Source organism: Gobio gobio (genome assembly GCF_949357685.1).
Source record: "Gobio gobio genome assembly, chromosome: 1".
Taxonomy (NCBI): Eukaryota; Metazoa; Chordata; class Actinopteri; order Cypriniformes; family Gobionidae; genus Gobio; species Gobio gobio.
Genome location: NC_137097.1, coordinates 30,913,650 through 30,936,725, shown reverse-complemented (window position 1 = coordinate 30,936,725; position 23,076 = coordinate 30,913,650). Strand labels below are relative to the sequence as shown.

The following is a 23,076-nucleotide window of genomic DNA, read 5'->3' as shown; positions in this document are numbered from 1 at the left end:
CCTGTGGAGCTTCACAACGGGTTCCATCACATCTGTTACGCTGACCAACAGGAGCACAGACACTCTTCCATACACAGCTTTCAAACATGGCGACACAAAAGAGAGATTGGTGGTCGATGGTATTGGTGCTGCTAGATGGAATTATGCAATGCAGGATGGCAACAATACTCCTGCATTTATAATGTTTCCTCGAGTGACAACCACGACAGAGTGAAAAACGATAAAAGCTGACGAATGATAGCGAAGGCGCTTCAGCAACCCGGCGAGTAGCATTAAGCCTCGTGCACTCCGGGATTATCGTGCCAGCGTTTTTTGAGACTTTTTTCACTGTCGATGTGCAGATTGAACGTGCAAATTCACTCCCTGACAGTAGATGACGCTTTTGATTTGAATGCAGATCAAATAGGATTTGATTGGAAACTCGCCATTGAATCCTATTTAATCTGCAGTTCCTCTCCATAATAACTCCCTTTTATGGAGATTTTTGTAGTCGCTGTGGCGTTTGTCAGGAAGTTCTTTGCGTTTAAACACCAAAGAGACCAGCAGCTCTACATTCATCTTGCCTCGTTGCATCTTCTTCTTCGTCTACTTACTTCCTTTTCATCATCTTCTTCTTAGGTATTAATGTGTGCTCGGCAAGACTGTTTTGTGCTTTAGCACCGCTAAGTCGTGTTTTACTGTAACTTCAGCAGCTCCAGGCACGTGAACAAAAGCGCCAATCTCATTGGTTGGCCAGTTTTTAATGCGGCTTATCAAACCAAAAAAACTAACCAGAGGCGTTAAAAAAAAATAAAAAAAAATAAAAACTTTTACACCTGCCGTTTTGCGCGTTGGCACCCTTTGTTTAGTCACGAAGCGTTAAACGTTGGCGATAAACATGTGCAATAATCGCCCCATTGTTAAAAGCGCTATATAAATAAAGTTGACTTGACTTGAACAAGTCTTTAAACTATCATTCACTGTATTCTCCTTCGCCCTTTCAGTAGCCATTGTTTGTTAACATAAATGTAAAAAAAAAAATGTAAATGTAAATGTATTCTTGCTTCAGGAAGTCAGTCGCTAGTTCTGCCTTCCCGATGACATCACTTATGTTGTTAAATACAGCAAGAGCTGATGTTTCTTGTCCATGACACGGCAAGAATTTAGGAGTCAAAATCACGTAGTCTCACACTATCGTAACAGACAAAAATATTGTTTAGTCTGAACACGGCATTACAGCCCCCAGTGAGCAAGTCTGAAGTAGCTGTAGCAAGGAAAAAAACTCGGTGTTGGGAAAGAACCTGTGTGGGGAGCCCATCCTACTCTGGCATTGCAGTGAATTCATGTTCTTCATGTGGGTTTCTCGAGAAACGCAAATACTGAGCTCTCTCTTCACCTCGTTTCATTGTTCATTGCTGGAGAAAGCAGAACTTTGATGTCTCTGTGTGTTCGAGGGGTTTTCCGTCATCCAACTGTGTCAGTACAGTAGAGCTGCAGCATGTATGTGAAGCGGTTCACCATATCTTTCCCTCAGACTCTCAGAACTTACAAGGGTTTTTACATTGTTAAATAAAGGGTTTCTTTTCAAATCAGTTTTTAGAGGTCCAAATTCATTTTGTGCAGAATTACTTTTTTCTACGTAATTGGTAACGGCGTTTTAGGGTCATAAACTTTCCTTGTGATGTTGAGAAAACAGGCATCATTCCAATGTGGTTTTTAGAGTAAAACTTTTACACATGGAAATACTTGGTTCTCATAAATAAAGTTATGTTAAATGTTAAAGTATTTATATAATGTGGTCTCAACCAGACAAATATACACTATATTGCCAAAAGTATTGGGACACCTCTCCAAATCATTGAATTGAGGTGTTCCAATCACTTCCATGGCCACAGGTGTATAAAATCAAGCACTAGGCATGCAGACACTTCTACAAACATTTGTGAAAGAATGGAGTTCAGTGAATTCATGCGTGGTACATTCGTAAAATTATGGTGTGGGTTGTTTTTCAGGGGTTGGGCCTGGCCCCTTAGTTCCAGTGAAAGGAACTCTTAATGCTTTTGCATACCAAGACATTTTGGACAATTTTATGCTCCCAACTTTGTGAAAACAGTTTAGGGATGGCCCCTTCCTGTTCCAACATGACTGCGCACCAGTGCACAAAGCAAGGTCCATAAAGACATGGATGAGTGAGTTTGGTGTGGAGGAACTTGACTGGCCTGCACAGAGTCCTGATCTCAACCCAATAGAACACCTTTGGGATGAATTAGAGCGGAGACTGCGAGCCAGGCCTTTTCGTCCAACATCAGCGCCTGACCTCACAAATGCGCTTCTAGATGAATGGTCAAAAATTCCCATAAACACACACCTAAAGCTTGTGGAAAGCCTTCCCAGAAGTCACGCTGGTATTAAAAAATATTTTGAAGGTATTAAAAAGGTAGTAAAAGGTATTAAATTCAACTTAAGAAGTTCTGTATACGAACCCTATGAATTAAGAATGTCATTATTGTGGGGATGTCATGAAAGTTAATGTGCATGCAAAGGCAGGCGTCCTAAAACTTTTGGCAATAAAGTTTATGTAAATATCTGTTATGATTCATTAACCTCCACATATTGGCATAGTTCACACTGTCATTCATCCAGAAGGGTTTCACAGCTGAATATATGTTACTCAGCTCACGGTTGTGACTTATACTTATACAGTTCTTGATTGACTTAGATACTGGTGGACTGGGCACTTAATGAAACTGTTTTGAATGTTACAGTTGGAAAATTCAATTTCACTGAATGAAGCATATAATTTCAAGTGTATTTCAGAAGGATTATCTGCTGTGAGGTGATGAGTGGTTGTTCTCGACACCCTCACAGATGGGGTTTGAAACAGTGATGGGTTGCCATGGCTACAGGAGGATGCTGTGAGTGAGATCTCACAGGCACATGGTGAATAAAAGTTTGTGCCTGTGATTGAGGCGTCTGGCTAGAGAGCAGTAAAGCCCATTTCTGTGATGCTGAAGGCGTCGTTCAGGCTAGTTTGTTGGTCTACTGCGACTCAGAAGGGTTTCGATTGATTTGTGCTTTGTCTTTTGGATCAGTTTAAGGACATCTGCAAGTATTTACGGATCTTTTTATTTCCTTGTGCCACTGTGCTTGGTGTCTATTACACTTTTGGAGAAGTTTTACTCTTGATACAATTACAATATCGTGTGCATCACAATAAGAAACCAGCCCTGGTTGTTGATTCTTTTCAGTTATATGTTGATGATTGATGTGTGTATGCTTGTAAAGTGGCTGCTGGGTAATATTTTGTCCTTTCGATTCTGTTTACAGCCCTTTTGTTCACTGATCTTTAGTCATTTCACCTCTGTTAACGTGTAATATCATCACTACAAAATTATCAGAGCAATTTTTGTATTTCGTCAGTTCAAAGTAAGCCTAAGTCACTGGCTGAAAAAATAAAATAAAATCTTTGTTTTTATCTTGTCCTCAGTGCCTGACGACCTCACGCCTGAGGAGCAAAAAGAACTGGAAAACATCCGGCGCCGAAAGCAGGAGCTGCTGGACGACATTCAGGTAATGAAGAACTGCCGTGAATCATTCATTCAACTCACTTAAAACTTAAAACTTAAAAAGTCAATCACTATCACACTTGGATTTGAGTGGTTTATTCATTTTTTTTTAAAAAGTCAGTCACTGTCACACTTGGATTTGAGTGGTTTATTCATTTTTTTTATAATTTACAGTTATAGGGCTGTCCCGATTCCTAAAAAGTCAGTCACTATCACACTTGGATTTGAGTGGTTTATTCATTTTTTAAAAAGTCAGTCACTATCACACTTGGATTTGAGTGGTTTATTCATTTTTTTTATAATTTACAGTTATAGGGCTGTCCCGATTCCTTGATTAAATTTGAGTACTCGATTTAAAAAAATCCTTGATTGCAATTTACCATTGTCGAGTAAAATACCGGAATTTCAGTTGTGCATTCCACAAAAGAGAATCCATGAACCGCATTATTAGATCGTTTTCTAAGGCTACACAATGTATTAAAATGTAATAAAACCATAACTACAGCTTAATTAATGCTATTGAGCATTTTAATTATTTAAATGAGTGTAGGTTAGTTGCGTCTCAGAGCGGCGCCGTTCACAGTAAATTCTGCTCCACATGAACTGTTATCATTTAAATGCGTGAAGCACGTCTCAAATTCCATCTCTGCACATGCTGTGAGTTTGGGTTGCTTATAACGTTCATCTGGGAATGCAATGTGTGCCATTTCATCAGATTTGTAAGGTATATAATTTATAAACCTACACCAACACAGGAGAATATCGATATGTTTCTAAATATGGTAACTGTTCATCGTAATTTCAAAATGAAAGTTTAAACCCTTGCTCTGGGTTTGCATGTTTTGATGTCCACATATTCTTGTTCAAGAAATTACTGTGAATTAAATGTCATTCGGCCGATCTGCTGTAAAATGTAACAACACAACCAGGCCGTTGGCACCCTCTATATTTTAACAGTATTCTATGATTCCTTGCTTGCTTTTGATGCTTTATTTGAACCAAATGTTGTTCCCTCATTGTTATTATATATGTATTTTAAGTCTTAAAAAAATCTGATTACCCGATTAATCGTCAAAATAATCGACCGATTAATTGATTACTAAAATAATCGTTAGTGGCAGCCATACAGTTGTGATTTATAACTATTTTAAAATTGATAAAATAAATAGTATTTTAATCTGTGCATTTAATCACTTTGTGTGAAGCAAATTGTAGATAAAAATATAAAGTAACAGAGAAATAAAAAATAAAATAAAAAAAAGTAAACCATTAGTTATATTAGTATTTAATCTTATCCAATAGCTGCTATATAAGATGTGAAAAATGTTTTATTCTGAAACATAATAATAATTATAACTTCAGGAATCTAAAAATCGGTGTGATATATTGTTGAATCTGACCAGTAATTCCCTAAATATGAACACCGTTAGCCCAAAAAGGAAGTGACTCAAGCTGACAGGAACAGGGTGGAATTGTTTAGAAAAGGACACTCATACATGAGCCAAACACTGATCACTTTCAGCTCTACTAATATAACACAGTCAAATGGATTTGATCTGTCATGGCGCTGACCTCCAGTATACTATATACTTACTTAACATTCCTTTAGTTTTCCATGGGAATGTATACTTTCCTAGCACACTCCGTTTACATTGTTAACAAATTTAAGAAAACTTCCTTGCCTTTTCCAAACCGAATTTCTACATCTTGAGGTCTTCTGACAGAAGTGTTTCTGTTCTTGTGGCACTTTTCCTTTGGGAGGACAAGCGTCTGAGGAATGTGGGTTTGCTCTGGTTTTGGGAAAACAAAAACGGGCTTTTCTTTGCTAGTGATTTACAAACAGAGAAAAAACAAGCTCGACAAGCACTTGAGACCAAATTTGACCACCATGCAGCTGGTGGTGAAACAGGAAAATGAATACGAGGAGGGAAAACTCTTCAGCGTGTGACCTCAGAACCAGCCCGGCTCCAGACCGTCACTAAACTCTTGGCAGAAGAGACAGGCCTGTGTCCTAAAACCATTAATCTCCCCAAAGACATGGTAAAATAATCCAATTTTGATGTCTCTAGTCTTTACTTTGGGGCCATTCTCCAGTTATCTTCCTTTAATGTCATGTATATCAAAGAGAGCAGTCCAGAGCAAACGATTCATCTGCTAGAATTAGATTTGAGCCGTTAATGTCAGGCCTCGTGAGGTGGGACAGGACACATGCAGAGAGTGCCACGATACTTGGTTCTTTCTTATAACCAAAAAAAAGAGAGAGATTATCCTACTGTTCATAAAACATTCACTAGTTGGCTTACGAGATATAACCAGTTTAGATGGAAAGGATCTCAAACTGACTAGCTAAAGACGTTACTGTAGCTAAACCCATTAATAGAGACAGTACTTCCTTAAAAATAAATTCCAGCACAGCGCTACAACAACCATAATGAAATGAGCCTTCATAACAGATAATGCTTTACGATGAACTCCGTCAGAGAGCAACATATGGCAATTTATCTGTTCAATAAAATACCTTACTCGCTGCTTGAGTAATAAAAACGCCATCTCCGTCTCTTTTACAACATTTCAAATCCCACAGTTCTCGCCATCTCCGAAAAGCAAAGCCAATGTTGATTCTTGTTTTATTACGAGCTCTGTCGCATTCTCTTTTTGCCAGCAGATTCTCCTCTGTTCAGCATTTGTTTAAAACAAGTGATTACTCTGAGATTCAAGATTAAACTGCTCCATGTCAACCTTTCTCGCTCGTTGTGACAACTAACCTATGCCACTCCCACACGCGTAAAAGTAGCCGGATCAACGTTCTCTATTTACGGATATGGCGAGACACGTGTATGTTTGCAATTGTTTGAAAATTACTTTAGGACACTGCGTTTCTTGTTTGGGTTACTGTTTCACTCACAAGACAACTCCAGACATGTGTGTCTTTGTTTGATTTCTCATCTGTATTGATCACTATGGTGTGGCATTATTATCTCTAGAGTCTTTTTTAATTTGAACCATTTCATGTCCTCTCACCACAGCGTCTGAAGGATGAGATAGCCGAAGTGACCAGTGAGATTGAGAACCTGGGTTCCACAGAGGAGAGGTGAGTGGACGTCCCCTCACAGACTACTCATATGCACTTCATTTCCACTGATGAGTCACTTAGTGAGTCATGCGTGAGATCAAATCTGACTACACAAACTACACAATCTACTTGAATGTCATCTCATCCCATTTTATTGGAATCTTTTAAACTGTTCAAGCAAATTCAAGTCACTGTAGGGAATTTACAGAGAACTGGCAGAGGAAACACTGTCAGCGTTTTTTAGTAAGTGTTGTTCAAAATAAGAACCAAATGCGTTTCCCAATCTCGTTTGGATATATTATATTATATAAAAACCTTGTGACATCTTTTTTAAAAGAGTATAATTAACAGAGTTCTGTTTATAATCTGCTGATCATCATCATTTTCCCCGAAGGAAAAACATGCAGAGGAACAAACAAGTTGCAATGGGCCGCAAGAAATTCAACATGGACCCCAAAAAGGTGATTTAAGCAGTCTATTAAAGCATATTCACTGATTGAAAGATCTGTGTATCATTTGTCTTAGAGGCTAAACACCTTGAACGTGTGTGTTTTTGCAGGGGATCCAGTTCCTCATTGAAAATGACCTTCTGAAACACACCAGCGAAGACATTGCACGGTTCCTCTACAAGGGTGAAGGTCTTAACAAGACTGCAATAGGAGACTACCTAGGAGAGAGGTGTGTGTGTTTATTAGTGCACGTCCGCTAGGCCAGATAAAGGGCCGTTCACACTGACACAGGTGCTCCAGCCTGACCGCTTGTTTTACAAATAGTGCCGCCATCACATGATTTGGTGGTGCCACTTGCGGTAATGGGGTCACAGGCCTTGAAAATAGAAAATGAACGGACACAAACCAGTAGTAATAGTGATATTATTCTTGTATTGCAGCAATAAGTGCATATTTTGTTGAACTCATGTACATTTTTCAGGTTTTAGGGACATCTAAGTGCTTTGTAACTACAGTAGCTGCAGTCTATCCTCCTGTTTCTTTACTGCATGGTCACATTAGCGACATTTCGGTGAATATCGCAGGCAAAAAGGTCATCATCCACTCTCAATAGTGTAGTGATGCACAAAGCACAGCTTACACAAATGTCGCTTTCAAACCAAGCAGCTTTCTGTTGGTCATCGTGATGAGTTTGCGTGAGAAACATGAACACGCTGCGAAATATGTGTGGAGAAATGTTTCGCCATTACGAGAAATTCCAAATTGCACGGATTCCTATTGAAACGACTGGATTTTCATACATTTTGCTAAGCACTGGTAAGTGTAACCGTACTTTTAGAACCCAGAAGTGTCTCAAAAGTTTATATTTGAATATATATATATATATACATATATAACGGATATTAGCTTTGTTATTTAAATACAATCTAATTAAAATGCAAATCAATAAAATATTATAAATTGCCCATTGTGTTGGAATCACCAAGATGCATATCAAGTAAAAATGTGAATTCAGAGGATGGAAGCAGGGTTAGATCCCTTCTACACCTTGAAATCCACCATCAGTAGAAACATTAGCTTAACCTAATATCTGTCACCTGGTCTTTCTGCTAAATTCCTACAAACCTGTGTCATCTTCCCACTGTAATTTGCTGAGACAGGATAATGTGGATTGTTCTGTAAATCCCATCTGCATCTGTCTTTGTTTAGCCTGTTATCCGGACTCTAAGCTCATTAGACTCTTCATATTTAAGGAATGTTGACTCAAACAGGACTCAGACATTCAGAGAGGCATGTTATTCTAGCTCACTGGGCAACACCTAGTGACTTGGTTGCGTCTGCGCAAGAATTCTTTTTTTTTTTTGTGCTCTCGGCCTCATCCTGGATTCCGTTGCCTCCGCCTCCTTGTTTTCTGTTCTTCCTCGGTATGGGTGTGGCTGCTGAAACGGTCAGGAAATAGAGAGCAGAGCTGTCTTCGAAAGCAGATCTCTGTTAGGGAGGGGGTCTGCAGTGCTTTGTCCCATGTGTGGACTGTCACCAGATCGCCGGGAAAGGGTGTAGAGAGGGCGAGATCATCCTCATTCCCAAGAGGGATATCACTCCTCCGTGTGCAGAGGTTAAATGTCAGGGTTTCGAAAAGTGATGCAGTGCTGAATGATCTCACATCCACTTTGTCATGAGTGACAAATATATGTATCCACACATCAGTGACAAATTTGCTTATCATTATTGCATGTAAAAGAACAGTAATTATTCCAGGGAAGAGAGAAAGCCATACAATGACATCAGTGTGGTTACAAAATGACAATGTTTATTTGTGGGGGAACTATTCCTTAAAGGAACACTCCACTATTTTTGAAAATGGGCTCATTTGCCAGCTCCCCTCGAGTTAAACAGTTGAGTTTTACCGTTTTCAAATCCATTCAGCCGATCTCCGGGTCTGGCGGTAGCACTTTTAGTATAGCTTAGCATAGATCATTGAATCTGATTAGACCGTTAGCATCTCGCTCAAAAATGACCAAAAAACATTTGATATTTTTCCTATTTAAAACTTCTGTAGTTACATCGTGTACTAAGACCGACGGAAAAGGAAAAGTTGCGATTTTCTAGGCCGATATGGCCTAGAAAATGTTGAACACCAACCTTCACAACCCAAACGTCAACTATACCGTACCATGGATGCAGCAGGCGCAATGATATTACACACAGCGCCTTAAAGGATGGCAGCATTTATTGAGTGAACTATCCCTTTAAACTTTGGTTACTCCGATAAAGGCCCATTCACAGCATTAACGTAGTTAATATAAAGTTCTAAAAATCATCAACACCACAACTTTGACAATAACGGCGTAGAGAAACTATATCATTGGAACCAATTTTTAGATTGATTTTTTTTTTCTCCAGCTGATGAATGATAAAAAATTGACAGCCAATCAGAATCCATTCTGCTTTAAAGAGTGCGAGCATTTAAAACGACAGTCTACAAAACTGCAGCTTGCACTTGTAATAAACAGAACGTTATCGTCTGTTGGTGTGAATGCTAATATAGTTATTGTTATTGTCTGGGCTTGACATTATCTCTCCTACTAGCTACTTGGGTGGGTTGAATTTCATGTATAATATATACATTTTTCAATTGTAGTCTTTTAAAGCCATCTGAAATAATACACTAAGTGCAGTGTAGTGTTGATTTTTCGATACATATTGATACTAAAAGATCTGAAACGCTTCCAATACTCATTTTCCACAGAATAGACACACAATACCAGCTGCTCTCTCTCTCTTTCTCTCTCTCGCTCATCTCTCCGACAGCGAGTTACACACAAACCCGCCTCCACTCACTCACTTGTTTCATTTGCTCCGGATGAATATTGTTGCTGTTACAGGGCTTGACAAGGCCGTATTGGCATAATTGTACTCATTCCCGCAGATGTTGTGCTCACACCCAAAGTGCGCACACATAAAGCCGCCTCTCAGGACTAAATTAAGTTATTTTTTGCTGCTTATTGTGCTTAAACAGTCAAAAATACACAAAATAGTCAAAATGCCAGTCTTGATGAGTATTCAGATAAACACAGTCAGTTATGATTTAAGTGAATGTAAACAGTTGAGAAAGAAAACGTGTAACAGTGTAATGGATCCGTGCGTCAGGTCTTAAAGTGACAGCAGCCTAATAAACTTCCTGCCAAATTATGAGATGATATTAAGCATATCTATAGGGCAGTTTTTCCCCATGGTATTAATGTCAAAATTATGGCCAGTGAAAATGCTAAGCGGCTAGTAACTTTGGAAAGCCACTAGCCAAGCCTGGTTATAGTTATGTTTATAGTTATCATCCTTGGTGTGAACGGGCCTCAGGTGTACTATAAGATGCTTTGGATGAAAGTGTCAGCTGCAATACTTACTACTTGCTCTCATTTTCATTGTTCAACAGGGATGACTTCAATATCCAGGTCCTTCATGCTTTTGTGGAGCTGCATGAGTTCACAGATTTGAACCTGGTTCAGGCTCTCAGGTAAAAGTTGTGGTTGTGAAATAATTGTGTAAATAATATTATGCAGTATGTGTACTGTGAACAGTATGGAAATGTTTGAAATTTACAAATTATCTACTACATTTGCCACAGTGTTCAGTATATATTTTTGTGGTCAGACCTAATATTATTATGATGTTCGTCTCCACACAGGCAGTTTCTCTGGAGTTTCAGACTTCCTGGTGAGGCACAGAAGATTGACAGAATGATGGAGGCGTTTGCCCAGCGCTACTGCCAATGCAACCCGGGAGTCTTTCAGTCCACAGGTGAGTCTACTCTACATAGTTGTCTGTGTCCAGTGTTCAAGTGAAACATGAGCCGTATTTTACCAATACCGCTTTCCCTTGTAATGCTCACAAATTGAGCTTGAATTATCGAATTCAACTGACACTTGCGTGTATCTTAAAGTAAATGTAATTTACCTGTAGCCTATATTTAAAACACACTTAAATAAAATTTTCCAGGCAAATGGCATCAACTTTTATTGTGTGTAAATGCTAGCAATATGTAAAAATACCGCATACAGGTATTTACACCCAAGGATTGTCTTGCCTTTAAGTTCTCTCTTTGGCCTTTTTACTGAAGATGTATTAGAGTTAGCCTGACGTCGTCATACTCAATTCTAGTCAGAATATGAGTCTGATACTGCTCCGTTGGGCTGTGATTATGGGGCGTGTTTCAGCCGAACCAGGAAAGACCTCAATTGGATAGACCTACAACCAATCAGAGCAACGGAGCGACGCATAACGTTAGTTGTCAAATGTCAACAGAACTCAACTGCACTGTGTTGCCATGTCTGCGGGTTGAAGCGACCCCAATTATGTGATATACAGACCCAGGAATGCGATTTTAGCTGCCATCCCTGCCAAAATAACACATATTTTACCCCCCAAATGCCTTTTCCCCCCGGAGAACCCCCCTGGAAAGCTATTGGGCTTGTTTTTGGCTAGTTTTGAGGAACGTTAGCAATTGGGTGGTTTTGTTGTAAAAACTTGGCAACCCTGTCTGCACGCACGCTGGAATAAGTTACGTTAGAAGAAAAAGATGAGCGTAAACACATCGTGTTGTGTTTTTACGTGTTGTAAAAAAAGAATTTAAGGATACACAGAGTACTTACCAACACGATCATCATTTCTGAGAGAAATAGTAAAGGTGAACGCATATACAACAAGTTCTCTGTTTAGGATTAGAACAAATTGAACCCAAGCGCTCTTTGGTGACGTGGATGATTACGTTACTGTTTATCATCTGTCCGTCATCGTCTAAAGCCCGCCCTGACAATTTAATTGGTCCGAACAGTTTCTGTTCGGCATAATTACTTCTCTACGGAGAAAGTCCAGACCGAACTGCCCGAGTAAAAATGTTGAGGGCGGGGCTAAGTTCGGCTGGCATCCAGGCTATATTAGAGTATCTTCCTTCCTGGATGTTCTTGTTATGATCGCCCCCCTGTAACTCCACAGTCCTCCTCATTAGCATTAATTCGAGTTATGAGCATGAACTATTTAAATAGCCAATGTGCCTCTGAAAATGACAATGTTTGCTGAATCAGATGCTGGATGTCAGTGTGAATGGTTGTAACAGACAGCTTGTTTTTTTTGCAGACACATGCTACATTTTGTCCTTCGCCATCATCATGTTGAACACCAGCCTTCACAACCCAAACGTCAAGGACAAGCCCACAGTAGAGCGTTTCATCTCCATGAACAGAGGCATCAATGAGGGAGGAGACCTACCAGAGGACCTGCTCAGGGTCTGTCTCCTCTCACTTCTTATGTCTGTAGATTTACATGGGTGTGTTTGTATTATTGTTTTAGCGCTGATTGTTATCTTTGTCCCTTATCCTGGATGAGTCCCCAGTTCATGACCTAGACCTGTTCTGTAGGTGCAGTGCGTGTGTTGTGCTTCATTGTCTTTTGCTTTGACTCATGCAGAACCTATATGACAGCATCAAGAACGAGCCCTTCAAAATCCCAGAGGATGACGGCAATGACTTGACGCACACTTTCTTCAACCCGGACAGAGAGGGCTGGCTGCTCAAACTGGGTGAGTGGGACTACATGAGTAAACGCCTGACTTTCTCATGTCTCACTTTTGTGATGATCGCACAGCTCTACACCTACATTTGATTAAGAGGTGTCCTGTCCAAACACATGCTCTGAGAGGCTCACACACATGCACTCTCACTTCTATAAGCTCATCTGATGATCCTCACAACACTTTAAAGCATATAGAGTAGCACATCTTTCCCTGCACTCTTGATGGATCAGTATCTTCTCTCACATCATATGAAGATCAGGATCACAATGAATCAGCTGCACAAGTTTGAACACATCCGGTTAGATGTTGGGAATCAACATCCCATGTGGTCGCTGTCATGAGAGGTGTGAGAGAAACTCTCTACACTGTAAAAAATTATATGATCAATAAGTTATGACGACATATGTTTTAAATGTTTTAAAATAAGTTACGCAATTTTCAACTTTTTTTTGTTATACAAGATTCAACACATTTTTTAAGCCAGTTTAATGTAAATTAAGTTGAAATTACTTAAACGTCCAAGTTGATTGTACTAAATTTAAGGCAGCAATGTATATATAATGTCTTATAAATCTATTCATAACCTTATTTGTGATAACCGAGTTCCCCTTTGTAATCTGCAATATTGTCATAAACAGTTTTCAGGAATTTCTGTATGCATTATAATACTTACTATTCATGGTTACACTATTAATGAGCGTAGTGCATTATAACCTCTTGAATTATGATGAATTATACTCACTAAATGTATATCCATGAATACTGTCCAAATTCCGCATATTTATATGTTTATGCTTAGCAGTTGTCAACATCATACAGTTATTTGAATTATTCTGTTTAAGTAAAGTCTTATTGCTTTAATAACTCTTATTGAAATTATTAATGAGTATAAGGTGTCTTATGAATGCAATATAATGAATAAAGAAGCGGTTCTCAACCTTGTTAATTTCAAGACCTCCCATTTTCCACAACAGCATTTTCCAGGATTTACTGAATGAGGATTAAGAATCATAACAAAGTCAATTCTTTATTGTTGTACTACATGCTTATTATTACAGACCAGGCCTTAAAGGGCTCTGAAAAGAGACAAAAGAAACGGACAGGAACATGATTGTGAATTGAATGTCTTCTGACCCTAGTGTACACTTGTACTTTCCTCCCCTGTTTTATTTTTGGAGCGGTAATTCACAGTACTTTCTTTGATCAGAGAGGCAGCGTGTGTGGGGAGTATGATTTCCTATTTAATTTAATTTTTTTGTTTCCTTTTCTTCCTCATTTGTTTGTTTGTTCCCATGATTTTGGCTGTTGTCTTTCCCTCAGGAGGTATGTACACCTGTTCTTCCCAAACAATCGCTCATCTCTCCGCTCTCAGGTGCTTTTGGTGATCAAGCCTTGCTTCCTGTCCCCTGTTTCTGTTATTAGCCACTGTAGGTTCATTATTTTCCATGGGGTTCGTCTTTCCATGAGTTTACTCTAGTTTTTACATGTTCCTTCATTTGTTTGTCTGACGGCTTGTTTTATCCATCGAATCAGCGTTTCGTCCACGTGCCGCCCTGTCTCTGTATGGTGGCGGGTGCTTGGTTTTTGATTTTGTGACCACTGTATTGAAGAGCACCTCTCTCTGTTTGCTGTGGTGTTCGAAACGTTCTCTCTCTGTCTCTCTCTCTCTCTCTCTCTCTCTCTCTCTCTCTCTCTCTCTCTCTCTCTCTCTCTCTCTCTCTCTCTCTCTCTCTCTCTCTCTCTCTCTCTCTCTGTGTCATTTCCACTTTGGAAGCTGCAGTATTTTCTGCTTCCTCTCACTCTGAACAGATCCCAACAAACACCAATGAAAACGGCAACTGAAGACGATTAAATATGTAGGATAGTTCACCCAAAAATGAAAAATCTGTCAATGTTTCCTCACCCTTGCCTCGTTCCATACAGCATCTGTCCTTATTCAGATTCATTGTAGGTAGGGGTGTGCTATTATTTTGGTAGACGGTAAAAATTTGATGTGACCTTGCAGTGCTGTACTGTCATTTTTATCAGCATGCATTTTTAAACCTTGCAAGTTTAAACATTCAAGCTATTTTAAACCATTCAGTCACAAACGAGAACTCAATTTGGTACTCAGCTTGTTTGCATCTTAACATTCTTGAATGGGCAAATACACCCGTCTTGGTGAGTATCCCTGTAAACACAGTCAGTTATTTCTTGAATTAACACAAACATATACTGTGTCAATATATTAGATCAGTGTGTTCGGTCTTATATAAACCTGCTGCCGTTTATGTTACTCAAACATAGTTCTTAATGTTTACCAACAAAATACAACGAGAAAAGCACTCACTGTTCTTGACTAAATTATTTTTTTTTAGCTTTAATTCATAATTTCATACTGAAAAGACTATGCAGGTTTTTTTTACTATACACTATAGCACTAAAAGTGGTTCTTAGGCTCGTAAAGAACCTTTAAAGGGGCTTAATAGGTTCTGTATACTGTAGCGGTGCTATATAGCACCTCAGTCATCCCAAAGAACCGGTGAAGAACCACTGAAGCACCAAGATTTGGTGCTATACAGCAATTAAAGTGGTTCCCCTATGATTACGAGCCAAAGAACCTTCTCACATTATTTAGCTGCTTATTAATAGTTAGTAAGGTAGTGCTTAAGTTTAGATTTAAAGGGATAGTTCACCCAAAAATGAAAATTACCCCATGATTTACACCCTCAAGTTATCCTAGGTGTATGTGACATTCTTCCATTATTCCTTTATTAACACCTGGAGCCGTGTGAAGCACTTTTATAATGGATGGATGCACTTTTTTGGGCTTCAAACTCATGTCCTATATTCACTGCCATAATAAAGCTTAGAAGAGGCAGGACATTTTTTAATATAACTCTGATTGTATTCGTCTGAAAGAAGAAAGTCGTATACACCTAGAAAGGCTTGAGGGTGAGTAAATCATGGGATAATTTTCATTTTTAGGTGAACAATCCCTTTAAGGGATGTAGAATATGGTCATGCAGAATAAGCCATTGATATGTGCTCTACAAGTATTAATAAACAGCCAATATCATAGTAATATGCATGCTAATAAGCAACTAGTTAATAGTGAGAATTGGACCCTAAACTAAAGTGTTACCAAAATTTTGGTAATATCGCCCACCCCCCGTTTGTATGGAAAAGAGCAGCTTGGACTTTCTTCGGAACGTCCTCTTTTGTTTTCTATGGAGGAAGGAACTCGTACCTGTTTGGGACCAAATGATGACAGATTTTCATTTCTCTGTGAACTCTTATTTTTAAAAATGATATTCGACCATTTTACTGGTAATGGTTGAATGTCTGGAGTGGTGTTTGATCTGATTAGACTGAGTCAGAAAACTGCATCTGGCCCAAAGACTGCTATTCTTCATGCTCTACGTAAAGTATAGGTGTGTGTGTGTGTGTGTGTGTGTGTGTGTGTGTAAATATGTGTGATGCTGGACTGCAGCGCTGAGGATAATGTGTGTGTGTGTGTATGTATTTGGTCAGATCGGACTCACCACTAGGATGCTGGGTGTAGGTGGGTTTCAATTGATACCAAATCAAGGCTGATACCAAAATAAAACAGTTTCTTAAGTGTTTACATATCAATAAGAGATTAGCATATACTTTAGCATACATGTAAAACAAATCCAAAGATGTGTAATTGCTGTAGCTTCCTGTTGTCACGTCAGAGACGTGACTGGAAGGCCCATCCTTCACCCAGCCCTGTATCCGTGTCAGTCTGCCCAGCACGGCCTCCTCCTCACTCCCTCTCCACAAATCTCCTCCCTCTGAGAGACATTTGTGGACGGGGCTTCTGCTCTACAACTGGAGTGATCATTAATCACAGCCGGTAACTCAGCCAATCAGCTTGCTCAAAAACTCTCACCTGCTGTAGTGCTCTGATCCGTATTCGTTGTGTTTGTCGCTCATGCCAGTACTCATATACAATAGCAGTCTGTAGCGCAGGAGGATCAGGATCAATTCCTATTCAGCAGAAAAGCTTTAGGGTGGTTGACGTGTCCTGCTTGTGTGCAGTGCCGGATCACAGCTAAAACTCATTTTAATAATATTAGGCCTGTCACGACCATGAATTTTACCCTGACAATTTTTTAAAATATTTTACTTGGATTCAATTCAATAGACCCATATGATTTTCTTTGCTGCTGTGAAAATAATATTTTCAAAGTTAAAATATTACTCAAAACTTAATAAAATACAAAAATAATAATATCATATCATATAATATATTAATAATGGTCAAACAAGAAGTCTCTAATGTTCAACAAGGCATAGTATAACTTAACTTATAGCTACAAAAATATAATAAAATAATATATATAATAATGTTCAAATGTTTAAAATAATTTTTAAAAAATATGTTTTTGAAAGAAGTCCCTAATGTTCACAAAGGCATAATATAACAACTTATAACTACAAAAATATAATAATATAATTACTATAATATAGTATAAAAAATAATGTAATAATGGCTAAATGTTTAAAATAATTAACATTTTGAAAGAAGTCTCTAAAGTTCACCAATGTATAATATAACTTAACTTGTAACTACAAAAATATAGAATAATAATATAATATGGTCAATGTTTAAAATAATAATAATAAAAAAAGACATTTGAAAGAAGTCCCAAGGCTGCATTTATTTGATCAAAAATACAGTAACAGTAAAATGTTATTACAATTTAAAATAAGTATTTTCCGTATTAATATATTTTAAAATGTAATTTATTCCTGTGAAGGCAAAGCTGAATTTTCAGCAGCCGTTCACATGATCCTTCAGAATAATATTTTCAATATTTTCATTTAAATTTAAATGATTTGAATTGCAAAATATGACTGAAATTTAAACCGCACAGTTATCTCAAATATTTGCGATTAGATCCAATAACCGCAATCAGACGATTAATCAAATAATCGTGACAGGCCTAAACAGCATTTTTCTAACTATTTTATATAGTCATAATGCATGCAGATTTTATGCGCTCATAATTTTGGATATGAATTTATGTAAATACCCTGCAAAATCAGCTACAATATAATGTGAAAGGGAAATGCTGGATAGATGGAAGTATACCTTCCCCTATATATTCTTCTTTTCTATTGATTAATAAATTATAAAAAAATGTCTATGGGCATGTTTTGCATCAACTACCCTGACACACAGTTAGTTAAAAGTGTTTTGATGGCATCTCCTTTGCCACTGTGATCAGGTTTCCCTGCCGACGAAGCGAGGCTGGCAGAGGTCAGAGGTCATCCTCGGATCACTGAGTGCGGTGTTTACCTTGTAGTCCCTGTAGAGAGAGACGTGGGAAAATGAGCCAAGAATGTGAGCTCAACCTGATCATAGCTCGATACGGCTAGAAAAGTGCTGTTTAAACACATTTTGCTGGTCTGTTAGAAAGTAAAGGGATCTTTTCAGTTGAGTTAAGAGGAAGGACAACTATCGGGTGATGTGTGATAGTTGTGGCGGTTCATTGACGGAGTGGTTTGAGCATGGTGTGCTGCCGGTAAGGAATGCTGTGCTTGGGCCTTATTGGACATGGAGTGGCTGTAGAAGAGCTCTCATCGTCTGTTCATCTGTCTGTCTGTCTGCTCCTCTGCCGCTCAACTCTTCAGCTGCACGTCTGACGTCTCGTTGCGCGGAAGGCTAACGCTCCTTTTTTGATCCTCAGGAGGACGTGTCAAAACCTGGAAAAGACGGTGGTTCATCCTCACAGATAACTGCCTTTACTACTTTGAGTACACTACTGTAAGTACTGATAAAACATGTCGTGCTGCAGTAGGTGATTTATGTTGACCATCATTCAATTGTGTTTAAAGAAATTATGATAAACAGAAACTAATGGGTCTCTTTTCATGTAGGATAAAGAACCAAGAGGCATCATCCCTTTGGAAAACCTCAGCATTCGTGAAGTGGAGGACAAGAAGCCGGTAAAACATCTTTTCAGCTGTTTTAAACTCCAGAGGCAGAATCTTAAAGGGATAGTTCGCCCAAAAACTAAAATTAGCCCATGGTTTACTCTTCCTCAAGTCATCCTAGGTGTATATGACTTTCTTCTTTCAGACGAATAAAGAGTTATATTTAAAAAAAAATATCATTGCTCTTCTAAGCTTTATAATGGCAGTGAATAGAGGACATGATTTAGAAAAAAGGACATCCATCCATTATAAAAATGCTCCACACTGCTCCGAGGGTTAATAAAGGCCTTCTGAAGTGAAGCGATACTTTTGTGTAAGAAAAATATCCATATTTATAACTTTTAAAAAAATAACTAGCTTAAGACAGATGGCCATACGCATCGATTTAAGGCGAAAGAGTAACCCCTGACCTGACACACGACGTAGTTTAGGGGTTTCAGTCCACAAATCATAAACCATGTATTTAATGTTGTAACACCAAATGGTATTGTGGCAGAAATAGTCAAATGTTTTTTTGAATGTCATTATTCATCTCAGGATTCGTGCAACCTTTTGAGAGTGAAAAACAAGCTCTTTTCAAGGGATTTCAAGGGCTTCGCACTTTTTCCAGCACTTAAAATCTCTAAATATTATCCGATTTTAATGTTATTTTTAATGTGATGATTTGTAAAACTAAAAGTTTAAAGAGGGCACTTATTGACTTTCCACTGCTTAAATATATGGGGAAAAAAGTAGGAAGTCACAAAGTCTCATGAAAACTAAAACTTTTCTACAAATTGTGACTGAATTACACAGAAAGCAGGTAAAGAGCAGTGTTAATGAACTTAATGTTAATGTTAATACTGATGTCTAATAGCCTTCTTGTCAACCACTGAACTAATATTTAGTTGTATAACCACGGTTTCTGAGAACTGCTTTACATCTGTGTTGCATGGAGTCAACCAACTTCTGGCATCTGTGAACAGCTATTCCAGCCCAGGACGATTGCACTACATGCCACAATTTCTCTGCCACATTTCTTGGTTTTGCTTACAAGTTTTCTATTGGATTAAGGTCCGGGGATTAGGCTGGCTACTCCATAACGTTAATCTTGTTGGTCTGGAACCAAGATGCTGCTCCCTTACTGGTGTGTTTGGGGTCGTTTCTTGTTTAAACGCCCATTTCAAAGGCATTTCCTCTTCGGCATAAGGCAACATGACCTCTTTTAAGTATTTTGATGTACTCAAACTGATCCATGATCCCTGGAATGCGATAAAAAGGCCCAACACCATAGTATGAGAAACATCCCCATATCATGATGCTTGCGCCACCATGCTTCACTGTCTTCACAGTATACTGTGGCTTGAATTCAGTATTTGGGGGTCGTCTGACAAACTGTCTGTGGCCCCTAGACCCAAAAAGAACAATCTTGCTTTCATCAGTCCACAAAATATGGTAACACTTTAGAATAATGGTCATTAGTTAACATTAGTTAATGTATTAACTAACATGAACTAACCATGAGCAGTACATTTGTTACTGTATTTGTTCATCTTTGTTAACGTTAGTTAATATAAATACAGCTGTTCATGGTTTGTTCATGTTAGTTCACAGTGCATTAAAGAGCACCTATCATGGAATTTTGAAATTTACCTTTCATGTAGTGTGTACCATAGATCTAAATGAACAAAAACATCCTGCAAAGTTTGAAATATGACAGTACACCGTATATATAATTATTTTCTTTCAAAAGTAAGAGTCGACTCTGAGTCATTTTTAAGAATCGTTAGAAGACCGAAGCTTTTTCTCTGACTAGATGACGTCAACTTGTCAAGTTATTTGAATACGATACGCCCACTTATTGCGCTCCAAGAGGCCAGTGAAAACTAGAAAACATCATGGCGACGAGACGCTGTGTTCTGAAGTGAGACTCAAAAGCAAACTTTTTTCATCTGCCCAAGGATGAGCATTTGAAGACTAAGTGGCTTGAAGACAAACCATACATCGTCGCGATTGTGTTTATTAGTCTTCAAATGTCTCTATTTGCATGTTTCGCGATCTCAGGAAGCTTTTATTATGGACTTCTATAATGGCACATGGTTCTTCTTCGTCTGTCTGTGCCATATATGGACTACATGTGCACAGAGCGCCCTTCGGCTGCCAGTATGAATTGAAAACAACACATTAGAGACTCAATCGCTCATGATTAGGCTACATCTGGGCATTTTGAGGAAGTATTGCATAAAAAATACTCCTCGGTTTAGAAATTTGACACAGACATATGAGAATCAATCAATATGTCTCCTCATCTGCACACTTTTGAACTAGAAGCCCTGAGGGATGTTGATTTGTCGCGAGTCTTCGTGAGGAGAATAGAGGAGTTTTTTTATGAATGAGATCAGCTGAGGCTCATATTACAATCAAACGGTTCCGACGCGGTTTTCATATTCATAACTCCTGACACATATTAACAAATTACTGTCACTATAAGACTTTGATGGGCGTTCCGTTTCCGAAAATATCTGCACAGACTATACCAATCACAACTGACTGGGTCATCGGACCAATCACTGCAGATTAGCGTCACATAAAGGCGGGGTTTTGAAAAGTGAATCACTAAAGGAATCATTTGAGAATCGCTGTCAAAACAGGTAAAAATAAATGCATATTATAATAAAACTAAAGTCTTTTTTGTCATTGCATGCATGCAAAACTGTTGTTGGGGACTTCTAAAACAATATTTGGAACATTTTAAATGCCATGATAGGTGCTCTTTAACTAATGTTAACAAGATTTTAATAAGGCATTAGTAAATGTTGAAATTAACATTAACTAATCATGAACTGCACTTATAAAGCGTTTATTAATCTTTGTTAATGTTAACTAATGTAGTTAACTAATGTTAACTAATGACCATTATTCTAAAGTGTTACCCAAAATATTGCGCCATTTCTCTTTAGGCCAGTCAATGTGTTCTTTGGCAAATTGTAACCTCTTCAGCACATGTCGTTTTTTCAACAATGGGACTTTGCGAGGGCTTCTTGCCGATAGCTTGGCTTGACATAGGCGTCTTCTAATGGTTACAGTACTCACAGGTCACTTTAGAAGAGTCTTTGCCATTTTGGCTATTCTTTGATCCATTCTAATGATAGTTTTCCGTTTTCTTCCACATTTTTCTGGTTTTGGTTGCCATTTTAAAGCATTTGGTATAATTTTTGCTGAGCAGCCTATTATTTTCTGCACTTCTTTATGTTTTCCCCTCTCTAATCAGCTTTTTAATCAAAGTCTGCATTAAGAAGTTGGTTGTTCTTCTCAACAATGTCCGACTCATTTTACTCCGATTTTCAGAGAGAAAGAAAGGCACAGTACAACATTTGCTGCCTTCATCCTTAAATAAGGGCCACTTTGTTGACACCAGTTTCTTCACAGAATGAATAACCTCTAATTGATCACTAATTGAACTCCACACTGCTATTAATTTGAACACACCCTTTTCAATTAATGATTCGATTACAGAAAATCCGCAGCATGCATGTCATGGCTGTTGGGTCTGTTGATTTTCTTTTACTCTACTACACCAACTAGTAAAATATTTGCCATGTAGAAATATAATTTCTACCAAAAACAGTGATTGATCTGATTAGTGATGTTGGACTGCTATTATTTTGAACACAACTCTGTTTTAGACGGTTGTAACAATGCATATTTTATCTCCCTTGTCTGAACTGTGCAACTGCAATAGTTAGGTGCAGATATTTCAAAATAAGAGTCACAGTGTTTTTCGAGCTTGTTTATGATTAAAAGTCACGCATTATATCAACGTTTTTGGTTACACTATAAACTGTATTTAATTTCATTCCCATTTAATTCATAGTCAGGAGGAAAGACTAAGAACAGCATTTGAAACCCATTATTCAATTCAGGGTTATAATAGTTAACTAAAACCATTAAAAAATCTTCATTACTTGATAAAAATGAATGTTAACTGAAATTTAAAAAAATAAATCAACTTAAACTTATTTGAAGCTTTAGCTTAACCTGATATACTAACGTAAACAGAAATACAAAATTATAAAAACTATAAAAGTGAATTGAGCTCTATTTTGTGTATTAATGTCAAAAACACAATAATGTCAATTTCAGTTTTGACATGTATTCAAGTAACAGTCAGTTATGTAATGCTTAAATGCTCAATGCATTACAATTGAACTAAACTCATTGTTTTTTGTTTTAGTCAACTAAAATCTAATTCAGGTGACTAAATTATGACTAAAATGAAATCAAAATTTGCTGTCAAAACACTCGTAAAGTGTGCTGCTTTTATAATCACTGAACTCGGTTCAGTGTGATACTATAAAAGAACAATGATAACCTACATTTAAAAAGAGCAGAATATTTACATTAGGTTTTTGCACATTACTTTTGTTACTAAAAGCTCATTTTATCTGCATATCAATTCATAGTTTATTCTGAACCCACTTATCAAGCACCGGGGTCAAGCCACACTGCCCTGCC

General features: G+C 38.0%; 1 protein-coding gene across 5 annotated transcripts in view; it reads left to right on the top strand.

The window, feature by feature from the left end:
• cyth1a (cytohesin 1a) overlaps nt 1–23,076 on the top strand; it is a 64,276-nt gene that overhangs the window by 37,608 nt on the left and 3,592 nt on the right. For all 5 annotated transcript variants that reach the window (XM_079816257.1, XM_079816258.1, XM_079816260.1 and 2 more), the window contains 10 exons: nt 3,467–3,549; nt 6,572–6,636; nt 7,013–7,079; nt 7,178–7,296; nt 10,501–10,581; nt 10,753–10,865; nt 12,201–12,349; nt 12,531–12,642; nt 18,336–18,412; nt 18,526–18,594. In XM_079816257.1, coding sequence (XP_079672383.1) covers nt 3,467–3,549; nt 6,572–6,636; nt 7,013–7,079; nt 7,178–7,296; nt 10,501–10,581; nt 10,753–10,865; nt 12,201–12,349; nt 12,531–12,642; nt 18,336–18,412; nt 18,526–18,594 — 935 coding nt within the window. The remainder of the gene's footprint in view (nt 1–3,466; nt 3,550–6,571; nt 6,637–7,012; nt 7,080–7,177; nt 7,297–10,500; nt 10,582–10,752; nt 10,866–12,200; nt 12,350–12,530; nt 12,643–18,335; nt 18,413–18,525; nt 18,595–23,076) is intronic.